The 18,577-nt window shown below is 32.4% G+C and overlaps 2 protein-coding genes across 2 annotated transcripts; one reads left to right on the forward strand and one right to left on the reverse strand.

The window, feature by feature from the left end:
- The first annotated feature begins 880 nt into the window (after nt 1–880).
- Nucleotides 881–6,261, forward strand: LOC130641541 (E3 ubiquitin-protein ligase Midline-1-like). Its single transcript, XM_057448383.1, has 5 exons — nt 881–1,310; nt 1,594–2,519; nt 2,609–2,663; nt 2,741–2,793; nt 4,931–6,261. Exons 1-5 carry the CDS (start codon nt 1,054–1,056, stop codon nt 5,401–5,403), a joined length of 1,764 nt encoding a protein of 587 aa, XP_057304366.1. The 5' UTR covers nt 881–1,053; the 3' UTR covers nt 5,404–6,261.
- Nucleotides 6,262–15,318: 9,057 nt separating this feature from the next.
- LOC130631862 (uncharacterized) lies at nt 15,319–17,154 on the reverse strand. Its single transcript, XM_057444434.1, has 3 exons — nt 17,056–17,154; nt 16,344–16,497; nt 15,319–15,830 (listed from the first exon to the last, which is right to left on the reverse strand). Exons 2-3 carry the CDS (start codon nt 16,479–16,481, stop codon nt 15,633–15,635), a joined length of 336 nt encoding a protein of 111 aa, XP_057300417.1. The 5' UTR covers nt 16,482–16,497; nt 17,056–17,154; the 3' UTR covers nt 15,319–15,632.
- Nucleotides 17,155–18,577: the final 1,423 nt, after the last annotated feature.

An 18,577-nucleotide genomic window follows, 5' to 3' on the forward strand; every position in this document is an offset into this window, starting at 1 on the left:
AAAATCCTATTGTTATAAGCGTTTGATTGACAGATGGTTTTACAAGATAACAAAAACTGCTTGCGTGTTGTTATTTATGTTTTATTATCATTGAATCATTGATGGTATTACCACGTACGCTAGAGGCCATTATAGACACAGTTGAATCCTATCACTGTAATGGGGGGACACGGCGGGGATTGGGGGGTGGGGCCTGGGGGGGATTGGGGGGTTGGGGGACTCTTCTATTGTTGATTTAACGGGCATGATCTATTCTTCTGACGTAAAATGGTAAAGTGCTAAGGGATTTTATGGACCTTTTTACGTTGATTTAACGGATATGCCTGCTTATTTGACATGATTGCACTAACATCGGCATTTTCCTATCTCTTTCCTTGATCAGCATTTTAAGCTCTATGCAAATAAATTGAAAAATTAATTTCTTTGTGCATCCACGGGTCATTGTTGACGTCTGCGTAGTTTGATATTTCCAAGGGCTTATTGACTATTTATTCCCGTTTATAAAAGTTTTGAAAATCTCTGAATAGAATTAACGTCTGTCAATAAAAAAAGGCTGACTCATAAAACCTTTTAAATAACAATTAATGCAAGTATTTATTGACATATTCAATATGTATTTTCAAGGGCTTATCGACTATTTATTCCCGTTTATAAAAGTTTTGAAAATCTCTGAATAGAATTAACGTCTGTCAATAAAAAAAGGCTGACTCATAAAACCTTTCAAATAACAATTAATGCAAGTATTTATTGACATATTCAATATGTAATCAATCAAGCATTAAGAAATTTTAATAAGGTTTGAAATTAAAACAACTGTAATTACAAGATTTATGATAACAAAGCTTGTTTTGATAGCGTATCAGAGTTTTAGACTTTTGCTAACATCAGCAACCAGTTGATGCCAAGACAGGTTGGTTGATTCGAGCACCAGCTTTGCAAAATTCGTGTTCTAATAAGGTTCTCTTTATCAAAAAAGCGTGTTACTAAAATTATCACTGTAACCTGCTTCACTAAAACATATTTCTCGTTATATTGTTGACAAATAAAGCAAAAATGGCTGCATCAAAAGTCGATCTGACTCACATATTGGAATGCAAGATTTGTTTGGACACCTATCATAAACCAAAACAGCTTACTTGTGGCCATTCTTATTGTCAAGATTGTTTAGACAGTATTCTTGTTTTTAACAATGATGGAAGTGCTGAACTTCCTTGTCCATTAAGATGTAATGGAAAGACATTGGTAAATCAACATGAAACAACGGCTTCTTTAGTTACTGCATATACATTAAATGACCTTTTGGATCAGATGTAAGTCATTTTTGTGAATAGTTTTGTCAATAAAATATTGAAAACAGGAATGAGACCATTCCTGTTTTGCTTTTAGTAAACCTTGTTGAATATGATGCTTTGGTACATCATTAATTAACCCTTTTACTTGTAATTTTTGATGAAAAATATTAAAAAAATTAAAAAGGCAATATTATGCAACATTAGAAATAGTTTTAATATCTTAACAAAAACCTGCTATATTTAATAAGAAAATGTCGGGGAATGAAAATAAATACATCACAACTTATTTTTTAATTTTCAGGCCAGTTGGTAAAATAAATAGTCCTTTGTGCCAACAAAGTGAGCTATGCCATCGTAACATCTCCTGCTTCTGTACAAAATGCAGTGTAAAGATCTGTGACAGATGTCAAAGCCCACATTCTTGTACCAACAAATCTTTTACCAATGTCAGTTTTAACGAAAAATTGAAAGAACTCCAACCATTGTGTAAACAACACAACTCAATTGCAAAATTTGTCTGTATTGACTGTGAAAATCTGTTTACCTGTGTGTATTGCACACACAGGCAACATAAGAATCACAGAATCAAATCGATAGATGAATTTGGTGTGGAAGCCAAAAACTGGTTTCAATCGTTTATCAACTCATTCGATGAAACAAAAGTGGTGTTGGAAAAGTTAACAAGGAAATACGGTGACGCTCTAAAAAAAATTGAGAAAGAAAGAGAAGCACTTGCTCTTAAGTTGAAAGAAAGAAAGTTGAAACGACTAGAACAGTTTCTTAAAATGCTAAATAAAGAAGAAGAAGATCTATTGAAATCATTTGATGAGAAATCTAAAGAATTTAAAGCAAAATTGATTTCTGCTGGTTTTGTTGACAATACCAACGTAAAAGAATTTAGAGATTACATTCAAAGTTTTAATTTAAAATCCCATTTCGAGTTAGTTGCTGAGAAGATAGAAATCGAACGACAACTGCGCAGACTATCCTCTTTTCCAAAAATTATCCCAGCTTTTAAGTCATATCTTTATGAAATGAACAAAGAAGACTTTTTGGTACATCCATTGGGTGAAATGAAAATTTTTTTTTGCATTGATAACATCACCACTGTTGGTTTAGCTTCTAGTGAATTTTCTGTTTATAAAAATGTGATTGATGAAAGTAAAGCAGAACTGGACCATTCACAATTATCAACAGATTTAATGAAATTAGTTGAATATCTGAAAGGTATTTTGTAGTAAAACTTTTATTCTTCTACTAGAAGTTAGTGACAAAGTGATAACATTGATGTAAATTGTGTGCGCCTGTCTTTATAGAGTATGAAAAACCACTGGCTAAAGCTAACATTGGTAGTAGGAAGCAATTAGTCGGGTAATGATCTTATTCTGTGTTTGCACTTGTTTCGCAAAGCGAGATAAGTTTTAACAACTGGATGTCTTGCTTTTAAGCGGTGTAAAGCGAAAAGATACGCAGAAGGCTGAAAAGAAATACACATTTGACGGTATGAATGTTTTTTTCTTTTTGATTTTCCCTTTTTCATCTCTCTATTGTGTTCTGGAAAATTATTATTAACATGTATTTCTGCTTTATGCTTTGTGTGAATATAATGTACGGTTTGTGATAAAAACAGTGTGGCAAAGATAGTTATTTGGCATCGGCATTACAATGAAATTCTGCAGCTCCACAGTTCTTTTATTATTTTACAATCCCACATCAAATAAACTTTGATGACATCGTCATTTTCTGCTGACGTCATCAATTTTAACACTTGGGCGACAAATCTTAATAATCTATATTATAATGCCCGTATACGTCCGTCCGTCCGTCCGTCCGTCCGTCCGTCTGTCACGCAAAATGGTAGCTTAGCTGCGCAGGTAGCGAGACTCACGCAATGCGATATAAAAAGGACGGGCGAACCCGTGGATTTTTCCACAGGCTAAAGACTAGTCTCAATAATTATTCTTATCAAATGGTATAGTTTTTCTCGCACTGTGTTTCGCTACTCTACACAAAATATATGCTATATTTTTATTTTCTGCCGAGAAACGAGTGGAATTTTTTTGTTATTTTCAATTTTACAGTAAAAAAAACGTATATTTTTCTCTTATTGGCTGAAATAGCCTGTAAAAAGCTGATATTTTTTCCTCATTGGTTAATATCTTGGTGACCAAAGTTATTGTTTTCTTGAAAACTAAAACCTGTCGGTAAATTTGTTTTATAATTTTCTTCTCATAAAAAACATCAACTTTTACGAAACAAACTAACAATTATTAAATAAATATTCACAGTTCAATTATTCTTTTGTTCCAGCATTGTCATTGAAAAGAAGTACAAGTGCGCCCCACCGTAGAGATTTTGAGTGTAAATGTCACTTCAGGTTACTGACGTTATATGTATAGCGCATAAAGGAGATTTGTTTATAATTTGATTGTTAGTAACTTATTAAACATCAGCGGTACTTATTAAGCATACTAGTCATTAACCTGTGAAAATATCCACGGGGTTGCCTGTCTTTAAATTACACGCTATTTTGTGTGCCCATTGTGCATCACTTTTCTCGGGATAGACAGACAATGTCCAGCTATTATTACGGAGACGTAAATATTTTAGCGATATTAACGCAGCCGATTTCCCACTATAATGTTACAACCATTTGCTAAGTATATCAAATTACATCAAGAAAACCTGTTGGTTTAAATACACAATCAAATCTAAAAAAATAAATTAAAGGTTAAAATTAAAGGTTATATATATATATATATATATATATATATATATATATATATATATATATATATATATATATATATATATATATATATATATATATATATATATATATATATATATATATATATATATATATATATATATATATATATATATATATATATATATATATATATATATATATATATATATATATATATATATATATATATATATATATATATATATATATATATATATATATATATATATATATATATATATATATATATATATATATATATATATATATATATATATATATATATATATATATATATATATATATATATATATATATATATATATATATAAATATAATATATAAAAACACATAATCGGGCCATGCGTACATAATACGACCGTCCTCTTTCTAAACATGCTGCTTTCGCAATCTGGGCAGAACAGGAGAATATTGCCTAGTTTTAGAATAAAGCTAAGGCTCTAGACATCAGACTCCATAGAAAGTTAAACAATCTAAAATTTTCTTTTTTTTGCTGTGTTATACGATGACTCTTATAATAAAACCCTTTAAAATCTAATTTTAAAATTGATGTGTTAATGTGTCTCGTGATTTAAAAATATGTTAACTCAGCAAATAGCACTTTATCGTTTTTTTCTCTTCGTTTCAACATGAAATATTTCCTTAAGAGCCAGTCATATAACATAAAACATACATTTTCTGAAATCTTTTCTTATTAAAAATTTCCTTGCGTGCAATAACGAAAAAATTATAGAAACCAAAAAGTATAATTAAAAAAACCAATGAAATTAAATATTATTTTCGTTCTGTGCCATTCAGCTTTGAGATTTTTACATTTCTCAAAAGTTTTTTTAATAATGTAATTTTCTTGGACATTGTTTTTTAGATGTTATGGTGATAATACAAAATAGTGATGTCAAGATGTTGCAAACAATTCTTATTGATGATCCAACTATCGTTGAAATGAGAGATAATATGGAAGCAACACTATTGATGGAAGCTGCATTGCACAATAAACCATCAATAGTGAAATCTTTGATTGATGCTGGTAGTGATGTGTATGCTGCGAATAAATATAAACATAATGCATATCACTACAGTGCATATTTTGCTCATCATGAAGTTTTAAATGTTTTAATTAATCATGACGTGACAAATATAAACAACGTAAGCAAATATAATTCCACACCCTTACATTATGCATCTAGCAATGATCATATTGAATGTGTGAAGTTGTTGTTTTCTGTACCACATATCGATGTAAATATACGAAACTATCGGAATGAAACAGCTTATGATGTTACTCGTAATGACACTATCAAACGTTTATTGCAAGAACATCGAATGAATAATAACTAATTAATAAATTACTTTTTTATTTTCTTACGCAATTTTAAAAGTCGTATTACACATTGTTTTATACAAGAATCGAGATTTTTATATACATTTGTTAGAGAAGCCATTTGTGTCCAGATCTTTTGCGAAATTATAAAATAGAAAAAAAATCAATCTTTTGAGATATACTGTAACTTTAGGTTATATCTGTAGCGCGTTAAAGGAGTTTTGTGTTTATATGGAACGATTCTCCACTACAAGCGAAGCAAATATTAAGAGTTATAACATAAATCACTGCTTTTACTTGAACTAATTTCTATTGAATTAACATGAATATGCTCGGTTTATATCGTAAACAAGTTATCGCACTTGTTCTCGTCATATGTTTTTTTCGTTTTTTAGTCCCGTATATTTCGCCTAAACGACATAAAAAAACTCAAAAAAAATATTTTGCGATATTTGTTTCCGCACTGTGCGATAACTACTACTACTTATTACACGTGTTTTCTGTACTGTAAAAAATTAATTGATACCAATAAAGATTATTCCATATGCACTATATTCACATTACTCAAACGATCTTTATCTATTTTGACTTCGTCATCTAGAGTATTGATGCTAAGATATACCCTACAATTAACTTTGTATCTCATTTTTGTCTAGAATTGTAGATTAGGCGAAGATTTAGACTGAGATATGCCCAACAATCAAAATTGTCTCAGTGTTTGTGTCTAGAATTGTTGTATAACTGAAAGAATGAGATCTGCTCTAGTATATTAGGAGAACACCTAGGCTGAGATATGTTCAACATTTTAATTTGTCTCCGTATTTTTGTCTGGAATTGTAGATTAGGTGAAGATTTAATATATATTTATATATATATATATATATATATATATATATATATATATATATATATATATATATATATATATATATATATATATATATATATATATATATATATATATATATATATATATATATATATATATATATATATATATATATATATATATATATATATATATATATATATATATATATATATATATATATATATATATATTTATATATCTATATATATATATTTTTACAGGCTAATAGTTTTCAACCAGTGACAATACAGTATTAACATTTACGACCCGTCCCAAAGTCGCAATTTTTTAGGTAGCCAGAAAGCCAATTTTCTTGCTGGTGAAAAACTAGAACTGCTATACCTGCATAATGAAAAACGACGAAAAAATACGTATTAATATTGAATTCCTGTCTGTTAAACGTTCCAGCACCAACCGAACATACCGAAAAGTTGAGCTAGGTATCACCTAGAGCATTCCAAATAGCTATCTAGCTAGCTAGCTAGCTAGCTAACATTGAAGAAATATTTTAAATTTTGGTGGTGTTGAACTGAATTATATGTAATTAATATTTTAATTTACAACTTCCCTGTAGCTACAGTATTCTTATAACTTAACAGGCTAGATATATAAATCTTGAAATATTTACAAAGTTATGCCATGCCATCATGATGTATGCTGACTGGAAAAAAATAAAGTATAGCTAGCTATATATGTACCACTTTTGCTAATTACATACCTTCCAACCCTGGGAATCCTGTAAAATGGGAGATTGGGTGAACTTAGTTTAGAGTTTCTGTGAGGTGCTGCCATAGTTAGTGATAAGGGAAAAAATTTAAGATTTTGAGCCTCTCTCTAGATCCTAAGAAATATTTTGCTGAGTTTAGAAGAGGTTGCCGATAAGCCGCAAACGCCCGCATATGTAGAGGCAAATTTGGGAATTTTTCCAATTAAATTGGCCCAAAACCGCCCGCACTTTCACGACCTCTCCCGGAGCATTCCTGAAGTGCAATTTCTTGTAACATGCAGACGAGGGTGCCGACTCGCCGAAAACGCTGTGTATGTCAGGGCGGCCACAGGCGTTTTTTTCAGGGTTTTCGTCTGTAACCGGCCTAAAAAGCCTGGGTCTGTCTGAAACCGCCCGAAATGCTACGGGGACAAGCTCCTTGGTGCTCATTTAAATTCTTACGAGAAGAAGAGAGGTGCTATTTTGTCGTCGTACTTACAGTTTATTATTTGTGGGATTTTATTACTGCTATTTATGAAATAAGTGATATGGAAAACAGTCTGCCACTACCATTCCTCAACATTAAAAGAATAAATTATACATGGTAATAAATGTTTAAAAAATGTTGTTTCGGGTTGATTTCGGGTTTCTCCAGGCGAAATTTCAAGTTTTTATTAAATTGCCAGAACTCGACCGACAGTCCCGTCGTTTTTGCGGCGTTTCCGGCAAGTCGGCAACCTCGTTAATGCAGTCGATAGTTGGAAGAAGGCACTTGAAGATAAAGAAGTTAATAAAGTTAATATATAAATTTTTTATCAAGTAAATTTTATTAAAAACTATCGAAAACAGTTTTTTTAAGAACTTCACTACCATTATATTATATAAGTTTATTTTTTACTTTTTGAATCATTATTAGTGTCTGTTTTTCTTTGCGTTTGGAGCATTATTGGGTCTATATAGGTTTTTGTCGGGCAAAAACACGTCGACTCGAAAACACCTGCACTTTTTACGGCATATGCAGCTTATTGACACCCTCGTTGGTTAAGGGGCTGCTGAAAAAATGTTCAGGCCCTGTTTGTGGGATTTCGTGGTGTACTTCATGGACGGAAATCTTCTAAAGAGGGGAGGGAGGTCGTACGAATCCTAACTGCAATATACTGCTAACTGCTAACGGTGCCCAAAAGATTATCAAAGCCCCTTAACGTATATACCTAACGTAAACGTATGGTTTTTATACAATGAAATGCGATATATAAAAGTAGGGTGACCCTATGGATTTCTCCATGGGTAAACTATTAGTTAGCCATATTTTGTTTGTTTGTCAGTTCGTATTTTGTCTGTTTGTCTGCCAAAAGCATCTTGTGTAAAATCACGCACAAAATGAAATGTGATATATAAAGGACAGGCGACCCCATGAACTTTTCAGGGTTAAACGATTAGTTTTTATATTGATACTGGCCGTATTTTGTCTGTTTGTCGACTAAAAGGGACTTGTGTAAAACCACAAGCGAAATGAAGTGTAATATATAAAGGACAGGTGACCCCATAAATTTTTCCACACATAAACGATATTGCATGATATATGTTGTTTTGAAATTATGTGATTAAATAACTGTATAAAATTGTAAATATGAAGGTCTCCAGGAATTAAATCCTGTCATACTCAGGCTGGGCATTTCTTAAAAATTTTAAGATTTTAAAAGTTTCTTATATTAAAAAAACCCTGCGTATTTTCAATTACAGGTCAAGAAACAACACAATTTTTTTACTGAAGTTACATCCTGAAAAATTTGTTCTAAAAATAAGTCTTTTTTTCTCAACGAAAATAGTGTTTTAAAACAAAGAAAAGAGAAGAATAAAAAGTAAGAAAGTTTCAGCCTAGAAGCATTTTGCTAGTAAAATTAAAGCAGGTCAAAAATAGGAAAAAAAACGTGTATACAACCAGCTAATCTAGCAAACTTGTGGATTACAACAGGTTAACAGATAGTATAGATTTTCAGGTTATAATTTATTTAGGAGTGGGATGTAAGCTGTTTTAAGTGCATGTTTCAATTAAAGTTAGCGTCACATACTTTTTAACTTGATTTTCTGAGGTATTGGTATCTTAGCAGACATAAGTTTGTTAATTTTTATACTGTGCTATTGAAACAAAAATTACAATGAATTTCTTTTCTTTTTTTAGATTCGACAAGCGTGACTCGGCAGAGTATAAAAGAGAAGAAACTCGACAGAGTATAAAAGAGAAGAAACTCGACAGAGTATAAAAGCTAGTTATTCAGTACATTCAGATATTCAGAATTAATTGAACTTACTGAACCTTGAACTTGAATTTACTTATCGGTGAACTTAATAGTGCATTAATAGTGAAATTATTGGTGGACTTGATAGTGAACTTATCGGTGAATTTAGTAGTAAATTTATTGGTGAAATTACAAAATGACAGAGATTTCTCTAGCTTTTAAGATTTTTTTTCTCGATACGTTACCACCGCTAATATGAACCCCGCATATAAAAGCTGTCGCCGTATGGTACTTTTACTTTCTGGTGATGTTGAAACTAATCCGGGGCCTTGCACTATTCTAAAGTCGGTACAGGGATCTTTTCATCAAGGGGATGTTAGGCTTGGAACTTTTGCTGGTACACAATGCATGTGAAATTCCCTGTTGTCGATCGTTTGGTCGGCTCTTAAAAAAGTTTCTTTTTGGAATCCAGGTGATCTTAATCATATTCTTTACAAAGGAACAAAGTGGTACACAAACCTAGGAGGCACAAACCAGTACTTAAGCGGAAGTGAGCTCCCAAATAGTTTGGTTCTTGAAAATGAGGTCATACAAATACAAAGTTTAGAAAATGTTTCTCATATTATTACAGACGATAGCACTTCATTACGCACTTTTCATAATTCATCTGATTCCGATAAAGGGCAAGAAATGCTGGGCATTATTAGCGGTGTTAGTTTTGCTATAGTTTGGGACCACCCACAAATTTATTTATTTGATCCTCATAGCCGAACTAGTTTAGGACAAATAACTGAACAGGGTACGTCAGTCGTTTTAAAATTTGATTCTTTTGATTCATGAAAAAATAAACCAATTTAAAAAATGCATTGGGAATGGGCCATTTTATATATGTGTCATATGTAATCGTTTTTTATATAAGCGGTCAATTAAATTTTATCGCCACGTCGATTATCCTGCCATTCCAGAAGAGCATTTTCGCTTCAGAGTACAAAGATTTGATGGCAAAGAATACATATGTGCAACATGCCATTCAAACTTACAAAAGGAAAAATTCCTTCCCAGGCTGTATCTAATAATCTCCAAATGTTTGATCTCCCAGAATCAATAAGCACATTACGACGATTAGAAAAAATTATTATATCTAAAAGAATTTTATTTAAACGAATTGCAATAATGCTTAAAGGCCAGTGTCCTAAAATAAAAGGTGCAATATGTAATGTTCCAATAAAACCCGATGAAATAAGCAATGTCTTACCAAGAGGAATGGATAATAATGGTGTAGTGAAAGTTGCGTTAAAGAAAAAACTGAATTTCAAATCTAACGTTTATTTAGAATCCGTAAGGCCTGATTTTATTCGGGAAGTTCTTTGTTATGTGAAACTGGTTAACCCTCTTTATTCAAATATTGAAACTAATCTCACAAACATACCACCTTCCTGGATTAATTTAACATCTGAACATGAAACTGGAGAAAGTTAAAATAAAATGAACGTTGATTTTGCAATAAAATCGACATCAAATAATAATGTTGGTGATGTAAAAACCAAGAATGAAGAGAATGAAAATCTGTTAAACGAACATCGCTTGCCTTGCCAAGAAACATCTTTTGTTCCAACTATTCCACATGAACAAATTCACGACGGAAATATTGTTATTGCTTCAGGCGAGAATAAATTTCCCATACCAATAATTTCTGATGAGCATTGTGAAGAACTTTCCCACCCTTATCTGTTTCCACAGGTAAATTCGAATATCACACGAAAAGAGAAGTATCACTTTCCCCGACCAAGTATTTCAACCAAAGATTACTGAATTATAGACAGAAGTTTGCCTCTGATGCTGACTATATATTCTTTGCTCATGCAGTGACTCAACATCTTAATTTAAATAGTCGTATAAACATCGCTATGCAAAAAATTAAAGCAGATGGTCTTACAGCAGGAATGATGTCTGCGAATTTTAAAGAAAGAGTTAAATCGTTTATAGCCAGTGACGACGCTTTCACGTTTATGAACACGTTGAAAGGAACTCCTGCATATTGGAAACGATTTCTCTTTAAAGTTTTAGCTATGGTAAAACAGCTAGGACTTCCAACATTTTTTATGACTTTGTCCTGTGCAGACTTAAGATGGAATGAACTGGTTAAAATCATTACTAAATTAAAAGGTAATGGCATATCTGAAGAAGAAATCGAAAACAGTACAGACAGTAATCCAGTTTTTCTAGTAAGACATTTCCAATACAGAGTTGAGACGTTTTTTAAAACCATAGTTGTCAACGGGCCATTAGGTAAAGTAAACTACTACGCGATTAGAGTTGAATTTCAGGTTAGAAGTAGCCCACACATCCACTCTTTATTATGGGTTGTCAATGCACCAATTTTACGTAGCGATAACAAAAAAGAATATATTGCCTTTGTGGATAACATAGTTAAATGTCAGATTCCTAATAAAGACAGCAACCCAGATCTCTACAAACTAGTTACTAGTTAAACTAGACATATCAAACACATTCTCATTCTAAATCTTGTCGTAAATATAAAAACAAGAATTGTCGATACTCTTTCGGCACGTTTTTTACAGTCCGTACAATTGTTGCTGAGCCTTTACCTGATAACCTCTCAAAGAAAGAAAGAGAAACACAGTTAAAAGAAAGAAAGGCTATACTAGAAAAAGTAAAAACTTACATAGATTCAAATTTGAATCCAAAATTCAACAATTTTCTTCATCCAGATGAACCGAATTATAACCAACCAGCTACAATTGAACAAATCCTTCAAAGTTTAGCCATAACAAAAAAAGAATATGAAAACGCACTAAGTATCTCACCTGATACTGGATTTCAAATTCACTTGCGAAGGCTTCCAGATTCTTGTTTTATCAATAATTATTTTACTAAGGGTTTGAAGGCATGGGAAGCTAACATAGACATTCAACCTGTTCTTGATTTTTATAAAGCAGTTTCTTACATGTGTGCTTATTTGTCGAAAGTTTGAAACGAATCTTCAGAGGCAATGAAAAAAGCTGCATCGCAGGCACTAGAAACTGGTGATTTATTATTTGAACAGATGAAGTCAATTGCAAATGCGTATCGAAATCATCGTGTCAGTTCAAGAAGCAGTAGCTACCATAATTCCAGGAATAGGGTTACGAAAGACATTTCCAGCTGTAGTTTTTGCAAATAGTAACATTCCTGAGAAGCGATACAGGGTTTATCGTAACGAAGAAGAAATTTTAAGTTTACGAGCAGACAGTACGGATATTTTTAAACGAAATATGTTGGATAGATACATGGATAGAACAAATTTAGAATTTAAAATAGGCAGATACACCATGTTGGAACAAATGTGTTATGCTGAGTTCTTGTCAAGCTATTCTATGAAAATAAAACCGAAACCAGAAGATGAAAATGACAGTCAACCAGAAGTACTCAAAAGAAATGTTGAACTTGCAAAAAGAAAAATGTGTTCTAAGATACCATGTACCTAGTCGAGACAAAAATCCAGAAGGTTATGCACATCATTTGCTCTTTATGTTTTATCCTTTTCGCCGAAAGCAGAATTGTTAAGTGAAAACACGGGTACTTACACAGAGCAAATTATTGGAAAACGGTGTATTAGAAATTATAAATACAAATAAAAGAATATGCGAACCATTTAATGAACTTGTTAAATTTTCACGCAAATGTAAATAATCTTGATTCTTTCGCCGAACAGGAAAACGACGATGTTACTGATGAGATTAGTAATATAAACATCCATGACACTGACAAAATTCGAAGTGAAACCGAAAACATCCCAGTTTTTGGAAACACTTATTCATCTATTACTGAGCCTGGAATTTCCGAAGACGAACTCCATGAAAAGATGCAAACATTAAATAAAACTCAAAGGTAAATTTTTGAAGTGGTAAATGATTGGGTTAGAACTTACGTAAAAGGTTTGGCATGTAACGCACACCATAAAATTAAGCCAATTCACATTTTTCCAACAGGAAGTGCAAGGTTGTGGAAACTCCCATTTTATAACAACAATTTCTGACATGCTAGATAAAGCACTTTTCTATCGTGCAGGAAACTTAGAAAAGGATAAAATTCTTATTTTAGCACCAACCGGTGTTACTGCTATTAATATAGAGGGAAATAAAATACATTCAGCCTTGGGTATACCAGTTGATAGAAGTTTCAGTAAAAACATTTCTAAGTTAAGTGATAAAAAGAAATGTATGCTGCGAAACAAGCTTTCAGAACTAAGCTTTATTGTAGTAGATGAAATCTCAATGGTTTCAAGCAAGCTACTTTTACATATTCATCAACGGCTAACCGAAATATTTGGATGCGCAGATGACATTCCATTTGCAGGAACTTCCACCAATTCAAGCAATCCCAGTTTACGCAGAATACAAAGATGCATTATTAAAGCTTTCATATTTCTGGAAGCATTTTAAGATTGCTGAACTAACAGAAGTTATGAGACAGCGTGGTGACCAACGTTTGATTGAATTATTAAACAATATCAGAGTGGGAAAATTAGAAAGGCGACACAAAGATTTACTAAAATCTAAATTTATTTCACCAAATGACCCCAAATATAAAATTCATATATTTGCTGAAAATCAACCCGCCTCTGAGCATAACAACAAAATGCTTAATAGCATAACATCGGACGAAATAAATATCGAAGCTATTGACAAAATTTCAGAAAATATACCCATGCCCAAAATCTTAGTTCTCGCACTCAAATGGAAACAGGTGGACTTGCGCGAAACCTTCTGTTACAACTTCATGCAAAAGTCATGTTGACGTCAAATTTTGATGTATCTGATAAACTCATTAACGGACAGATAGGTACTGTTCATCGGTTGAAAACCGATAGCTCAGGAAATGTAACAAGAATATATTTGAAAATGGAAGACATGTATACTGGACTTAAAGCTGTGAGAACAGATCCATATGCTATTCAAGAAAATGTTGTTCCAATTAACAGAGTAGAGAAAGAAATCAAATTTAACAAACATAATCCATCTTCACCTTCTATGAAACGACTGCAATTCCCACTAATGCTGTCATGGGCCTGCAATGTTCACAAGGTTCAAGGTACAACGTTTGATAAAATTGTTGTCTGTTTTGATTTATTAAAACAACGATCCTTTCAGTCAGGACAAATCTATGTTGCATTAAGTCGAGTCACAAGTTTAGACGGCTTATACCTAACGGGTACATTTGCTAAGTCAACCATTAAGTCAGACACACGAGCAACAGAGCAATACAATTACATGCGAGAACATTCAAAATTGGCACAGAAAGAAACTGGTGTAATTAGCGAAAATTCTATTATGGTCACTTTGCTTAATACAAGATCCTACAACAAGCATAAAAACGATATTAAATCCGACCGCGTTCTCATGGGAAGTGGTTTATTATGCCTAACGAAAACTCAGATACCATTGAACTCACATTGCGACTCAAAACTAGATTACTTTACTTTAATTCCAAACAACAATGTGGATAGGTTTTCTAGTTTATTAGTTGGTCATAATGAAACTATAAATTTGCTTGATATTATAAAAATTCCTGGTGCAATATTTTTTAGAATGACAAAAAGAACGTTTCACAAAAACGCTATTAATGTTTTGCTTCTATATCCAAAAAATTCCCTCAATAGAGATGAATCAGTATACCTTATTCAGTATTTTTTGGGAAATGAAACTGTTGATATTATACTCGGAGATTTTAATGTTTGCTTAAGGCGGAAATCTTCAAGCCACAGGGCTTCTTGTTTAATTATAATTAGACGAATGTAAATTATAATTCTCAAAAAAAATTATGACTTCGATCACAGTCACAAAACCCAAGTATCTGAGAAAGAATAAACATACCAATCACGTAGTTTAAAAGGTTTTATCGACTAAGTTCTTATTTGTCTCAACTTGATGTATTGTAGCTATATTGTTGCTGAAAGTTCTAGCTAGCGGTGTAAAAACCATAAGCTGTCCCCAGGTACACCTGAATTCACATAGTCACTTAAGCCTAAAACCTAAGACTAAATAAAAAATTATGTCTGCACAGGTTTTACGAATGCAAGCAAAGTTTCACAATAAGAAAACAACACTGAATATTCATTATGATCATATATATTCGACCACATATAAAAACACTTATAGAAACATTTTTTGAAAGATTTTAAACGAGCACATTCACCCTCAGATATAAATTATACTTTCCACAAAATAAAATGTACACCCAAATCTGAAAGTTATATTGGGGATATTGTTAAATGACGTTATAACCATGATTGTATCACGTCACATGTTAGTCTTGTTACTTAACTTGACTCTATAAATATTGTGTCTTCATTCTTCCTTTTGAGGACTTCCTTTTTCACTTGTATTCAACAAATAAGTCCCGCATTTGCATGCTATGAAACGTCCGTCAAAGCTTCGTCTTTCGGAATCTTTTTGTTTGATACAGCGGCAAGGTTACTTCTTTTCCGAGCATGCGCGGCAACTCCAAACCACGTGCGCGATATTTGGCTTTTTGTCGTCGCCATGAACGTTTGCTGAGAAAATGTGTGACGAGCATGAATAAAATACCAATGGCACAGATAGCTGATAGCAGAAATCCACCAATCTGAGTTGGAAATAGGTGTTAAGAAATAACTTAAACACTGACTTTAACACAGACAGTCTTTCTTTTAACCTCAAATAACTTTTCAACAAAATACTTTTAAATTTTCACAGAATCAATCATGGAGGGTTATAGGAATGTGCAAATTCAGTAAAATTCTGCCAAAAATGAAGCATGAAATATACGTCCGTACTGTGCCAAAAAGTTGATATTCTTTGATAAGGCTTTATGAATAAATCCTTTCGAGTTGTAAATTAGAACATCTAACGTGGTTTCTGCAGTATTTCTAAGACAAATGCGTGATTAGGAAAACCTGGGTAGGTATAATCTTAACAAAATATTATTTTCAAATTCCAGGTGTTATAACACGATCCTAATAAGTTAGACAGACTATGGAAGTTTTTCTACCCGTCGTAACTTGCTTATGTAAGATTTTTCGCAAGTATTTTGTATTTAAAGTTTAAGTTTTATCTTTACGCATTAATTTGTATCCATCAAAAAGAATTAGATATTTACCATAAGGAAATTCTTTCGAGCCATTAATGGATGGGAAACGGTGGAATCTGTAGGCGTCGTAACATATGCGCGATATTTATGGTTATTTAGAACAGTTTTGTTAAATAGATAACCAGCATTTCTTGACAGTTTCTCCATCGTGACCTCACCAAATCTGCACGAGAAATTAAAATACCAGAAAAACACGATAATTTAACAACATATTTGTTTTGTTTTCTATCATGAGGTGGGTGGGTGGGTTGATGGGTGGGTGGTTGTTGATTTAGCATCTAATTGCTCAGCACCAAATAAGTGTTGAATTTTTTGTCTTCTAATAACTTTTATTGGGGATTGTAACGAAATTTTTAATTTTTCTTTTTTTTTAACAATATCTAGCTTTGGCTAAAACTTGACGTTCTTATAAAACAACGGGTAGTTAGAATGCAAGTAATTCCGCTGAATCTGAATATTCGAGGCACAATCTTGAAAAGTGTGTAACTGCGTATTTCTACACAGTTTACTACGTCACAAAAAACACTAGTTCGATATTTTTTGATGAGTGGGAGTCACTTCTGCTGAACACAGAAAGGCTTTACCCATTTGACAAAAGTTCAAATATTATTTTTAAGATTAAAAGTATCCAAACGTGGATGATTTCAGGGATATTTACCTGGCTAGCAAATAAGTTGAGAGAAATAAACTAGAGTCCGAAATACTACCTAAAATGTCTTACCACGAGTTATTGCTTTTCCCTCCATCCAAATAAAGCATTTTTTTAACTACGCTTATCCAACGATTGTGGGGAAGGAAATAAATCATTTATTTTGATCTCTTCCACAGACGTTCGTACTTGTGGTTTAAAATGTGATTGGAACATAAAAAATATCTGAGACGTTTTATTACAAAAAGCGCCATGAGTTCTGGGTAAGTATATATTTTTTTGGAATTTATCAGATTCATCAAAAATAAACATAAATACTTGTACTTGTAAAAAATCCAGCGATTCAGGCTACGGGGGAGTGGGGGAAGATAATAAAAGACAGAACAAGAAACAATACAAGATGGCAGATGGTTACCAAAACATTGAGATTAGATATGCACGGATAAATCCATAATTTAAACAAAACATTTAGGCGGGAAGAAATCGATTTATTTTGATCTAAACTGGCTGTGGAGAAATTTATTAAACAATGTGTATTATTTTATCGTGAAGCTAGCTGTGCGTCTTTAAAAGCAAAACAAAAATCAAAGTTCTAGATCTTTTAGAAGATATCGGAGGACAGAAACAATAAAAAATATATATAAAATAAAATATATAGAGGAAAGTTGTAAAACATTGTTAGGGGAAAGCTGATATTTGCTTTTATACAACATTTCACCGTGTGTAACAACTTTGGTTTAATTTCAACAGAATGTTTTCAACTCGTTTTCCACAGCTTCCTGCAAATTGGAGTTAATATATTGGACGAAAAAAGCTTTAAATTCCTCAGAAATTTTTTTCAGAAAGAATAAAAAAGAGAAAAATATTTATATTTTGCGGGACAGAAGAAGATATAATTTACTTTGTCTGAAGTCTTTTGGAAACAAAAATAATTATTCGAACTATATAACGCACGCGTTAGTACAAATTCAAAAACGCGCACAAACTGAAATCATGGAGGTTACTTTCGCGTTCGGAATTAGTCAATTATTTGAATTTCGAGTATAATCATCAGCGTAAAGGGGGATTTTCACGAAGCGAATTGAACAGCGAATTCGACGGCAAATTGTATCTGAGCATGCGCAGTTTTGTTTGTTATGATTTTGCATCGAAATATACGCTTCGCTGAAAAGTAGAAACAGTTCCTACTTTTTCGCGGCTAAAGGTTTCACCGCTAGTTTTAGACCAATCAGAACGCGGTTAACCAATGTAAACAATGAATTTCGCGTCTTATTTATTTTGTCGTGAAAATTAAAAAGCGAATTCGCCGTTCAATTCGTTTCGTGAAAATCCCCCTTAAGCGTCGAATGTCTACGAGACGAATAGTGTCGCGGTGATATAGTTTATCGCAGCAGGACATGCGCAAGAGTAGAAATTGCAAAAATTTTTGACAGAAAATGTCGAATCTGGTTTATTATTAGACAATCAGAATGCACAAAAATGTAAACAAACTGCTCGTTAATGAGCGTTTTCCAAAAAAATAAATAATTTTATGTTTCGTCAGTTAACACCAGGAGCTATAAATTTCTAAAATTGTTCTGGATATTATGTAACG

The sequence above is a fragment of the Hydractinia symbiolongicarpus genome, chromosome 1 (genome assembly GCF_029227915.1).
Source record: "Hydractinia symbiolongicarpus strain clone_291-10 chromosome 1, HSymV2.1, whole genome shotgun sequence".
Lineage (NCBI taxonomy): Eukaryota > Metazoa > Cnidaria > Hydrozoa > Anthoathecata > Hydractiniidae > Hydractinia > Hydractinia symbiolongicarpus.

Excerpts from the sequence above, each read along its gene's own strand:
- LOC130631862 (XM_057444434.1), bottom strand. The coding sequence starts at position 16,481 with ATGGAGAAACTGTCAAGAAATGCTGGTTATCTATTTAACAAAACTGTT. Across the intron at positions 15,831-16,343 it reads CTCGAAAGAATTTCCTTATG|ATTGGTGGATTTCTGCTATC; the intron begins GTAAATATCTAA and ends TTTCCAACTCAG.
- LOC130641541 (XM_057448383.1), top strand. The coding sequence starts at position 1,054 with ATGGCTGCATCAAAAGTCGATCTGACTCACATATTGGAATGCAAGATT. Across the intron at positions 2,520-2,608 it reads ATTAGTTGAATATCTGAAAG|AGTATGAAAAACCACTGGCT; the intron begins GTATTTTGTAGT and ends CTGTCTTTATAG. Across the intron at positions 2,664-2,740 it reads AGTAGGAAGCAATTAGTCGG|CGGTGTAAAGCGAAAAGATA; the intron begins GTAATGATCTTA and ends CTTGCTTTTAAG.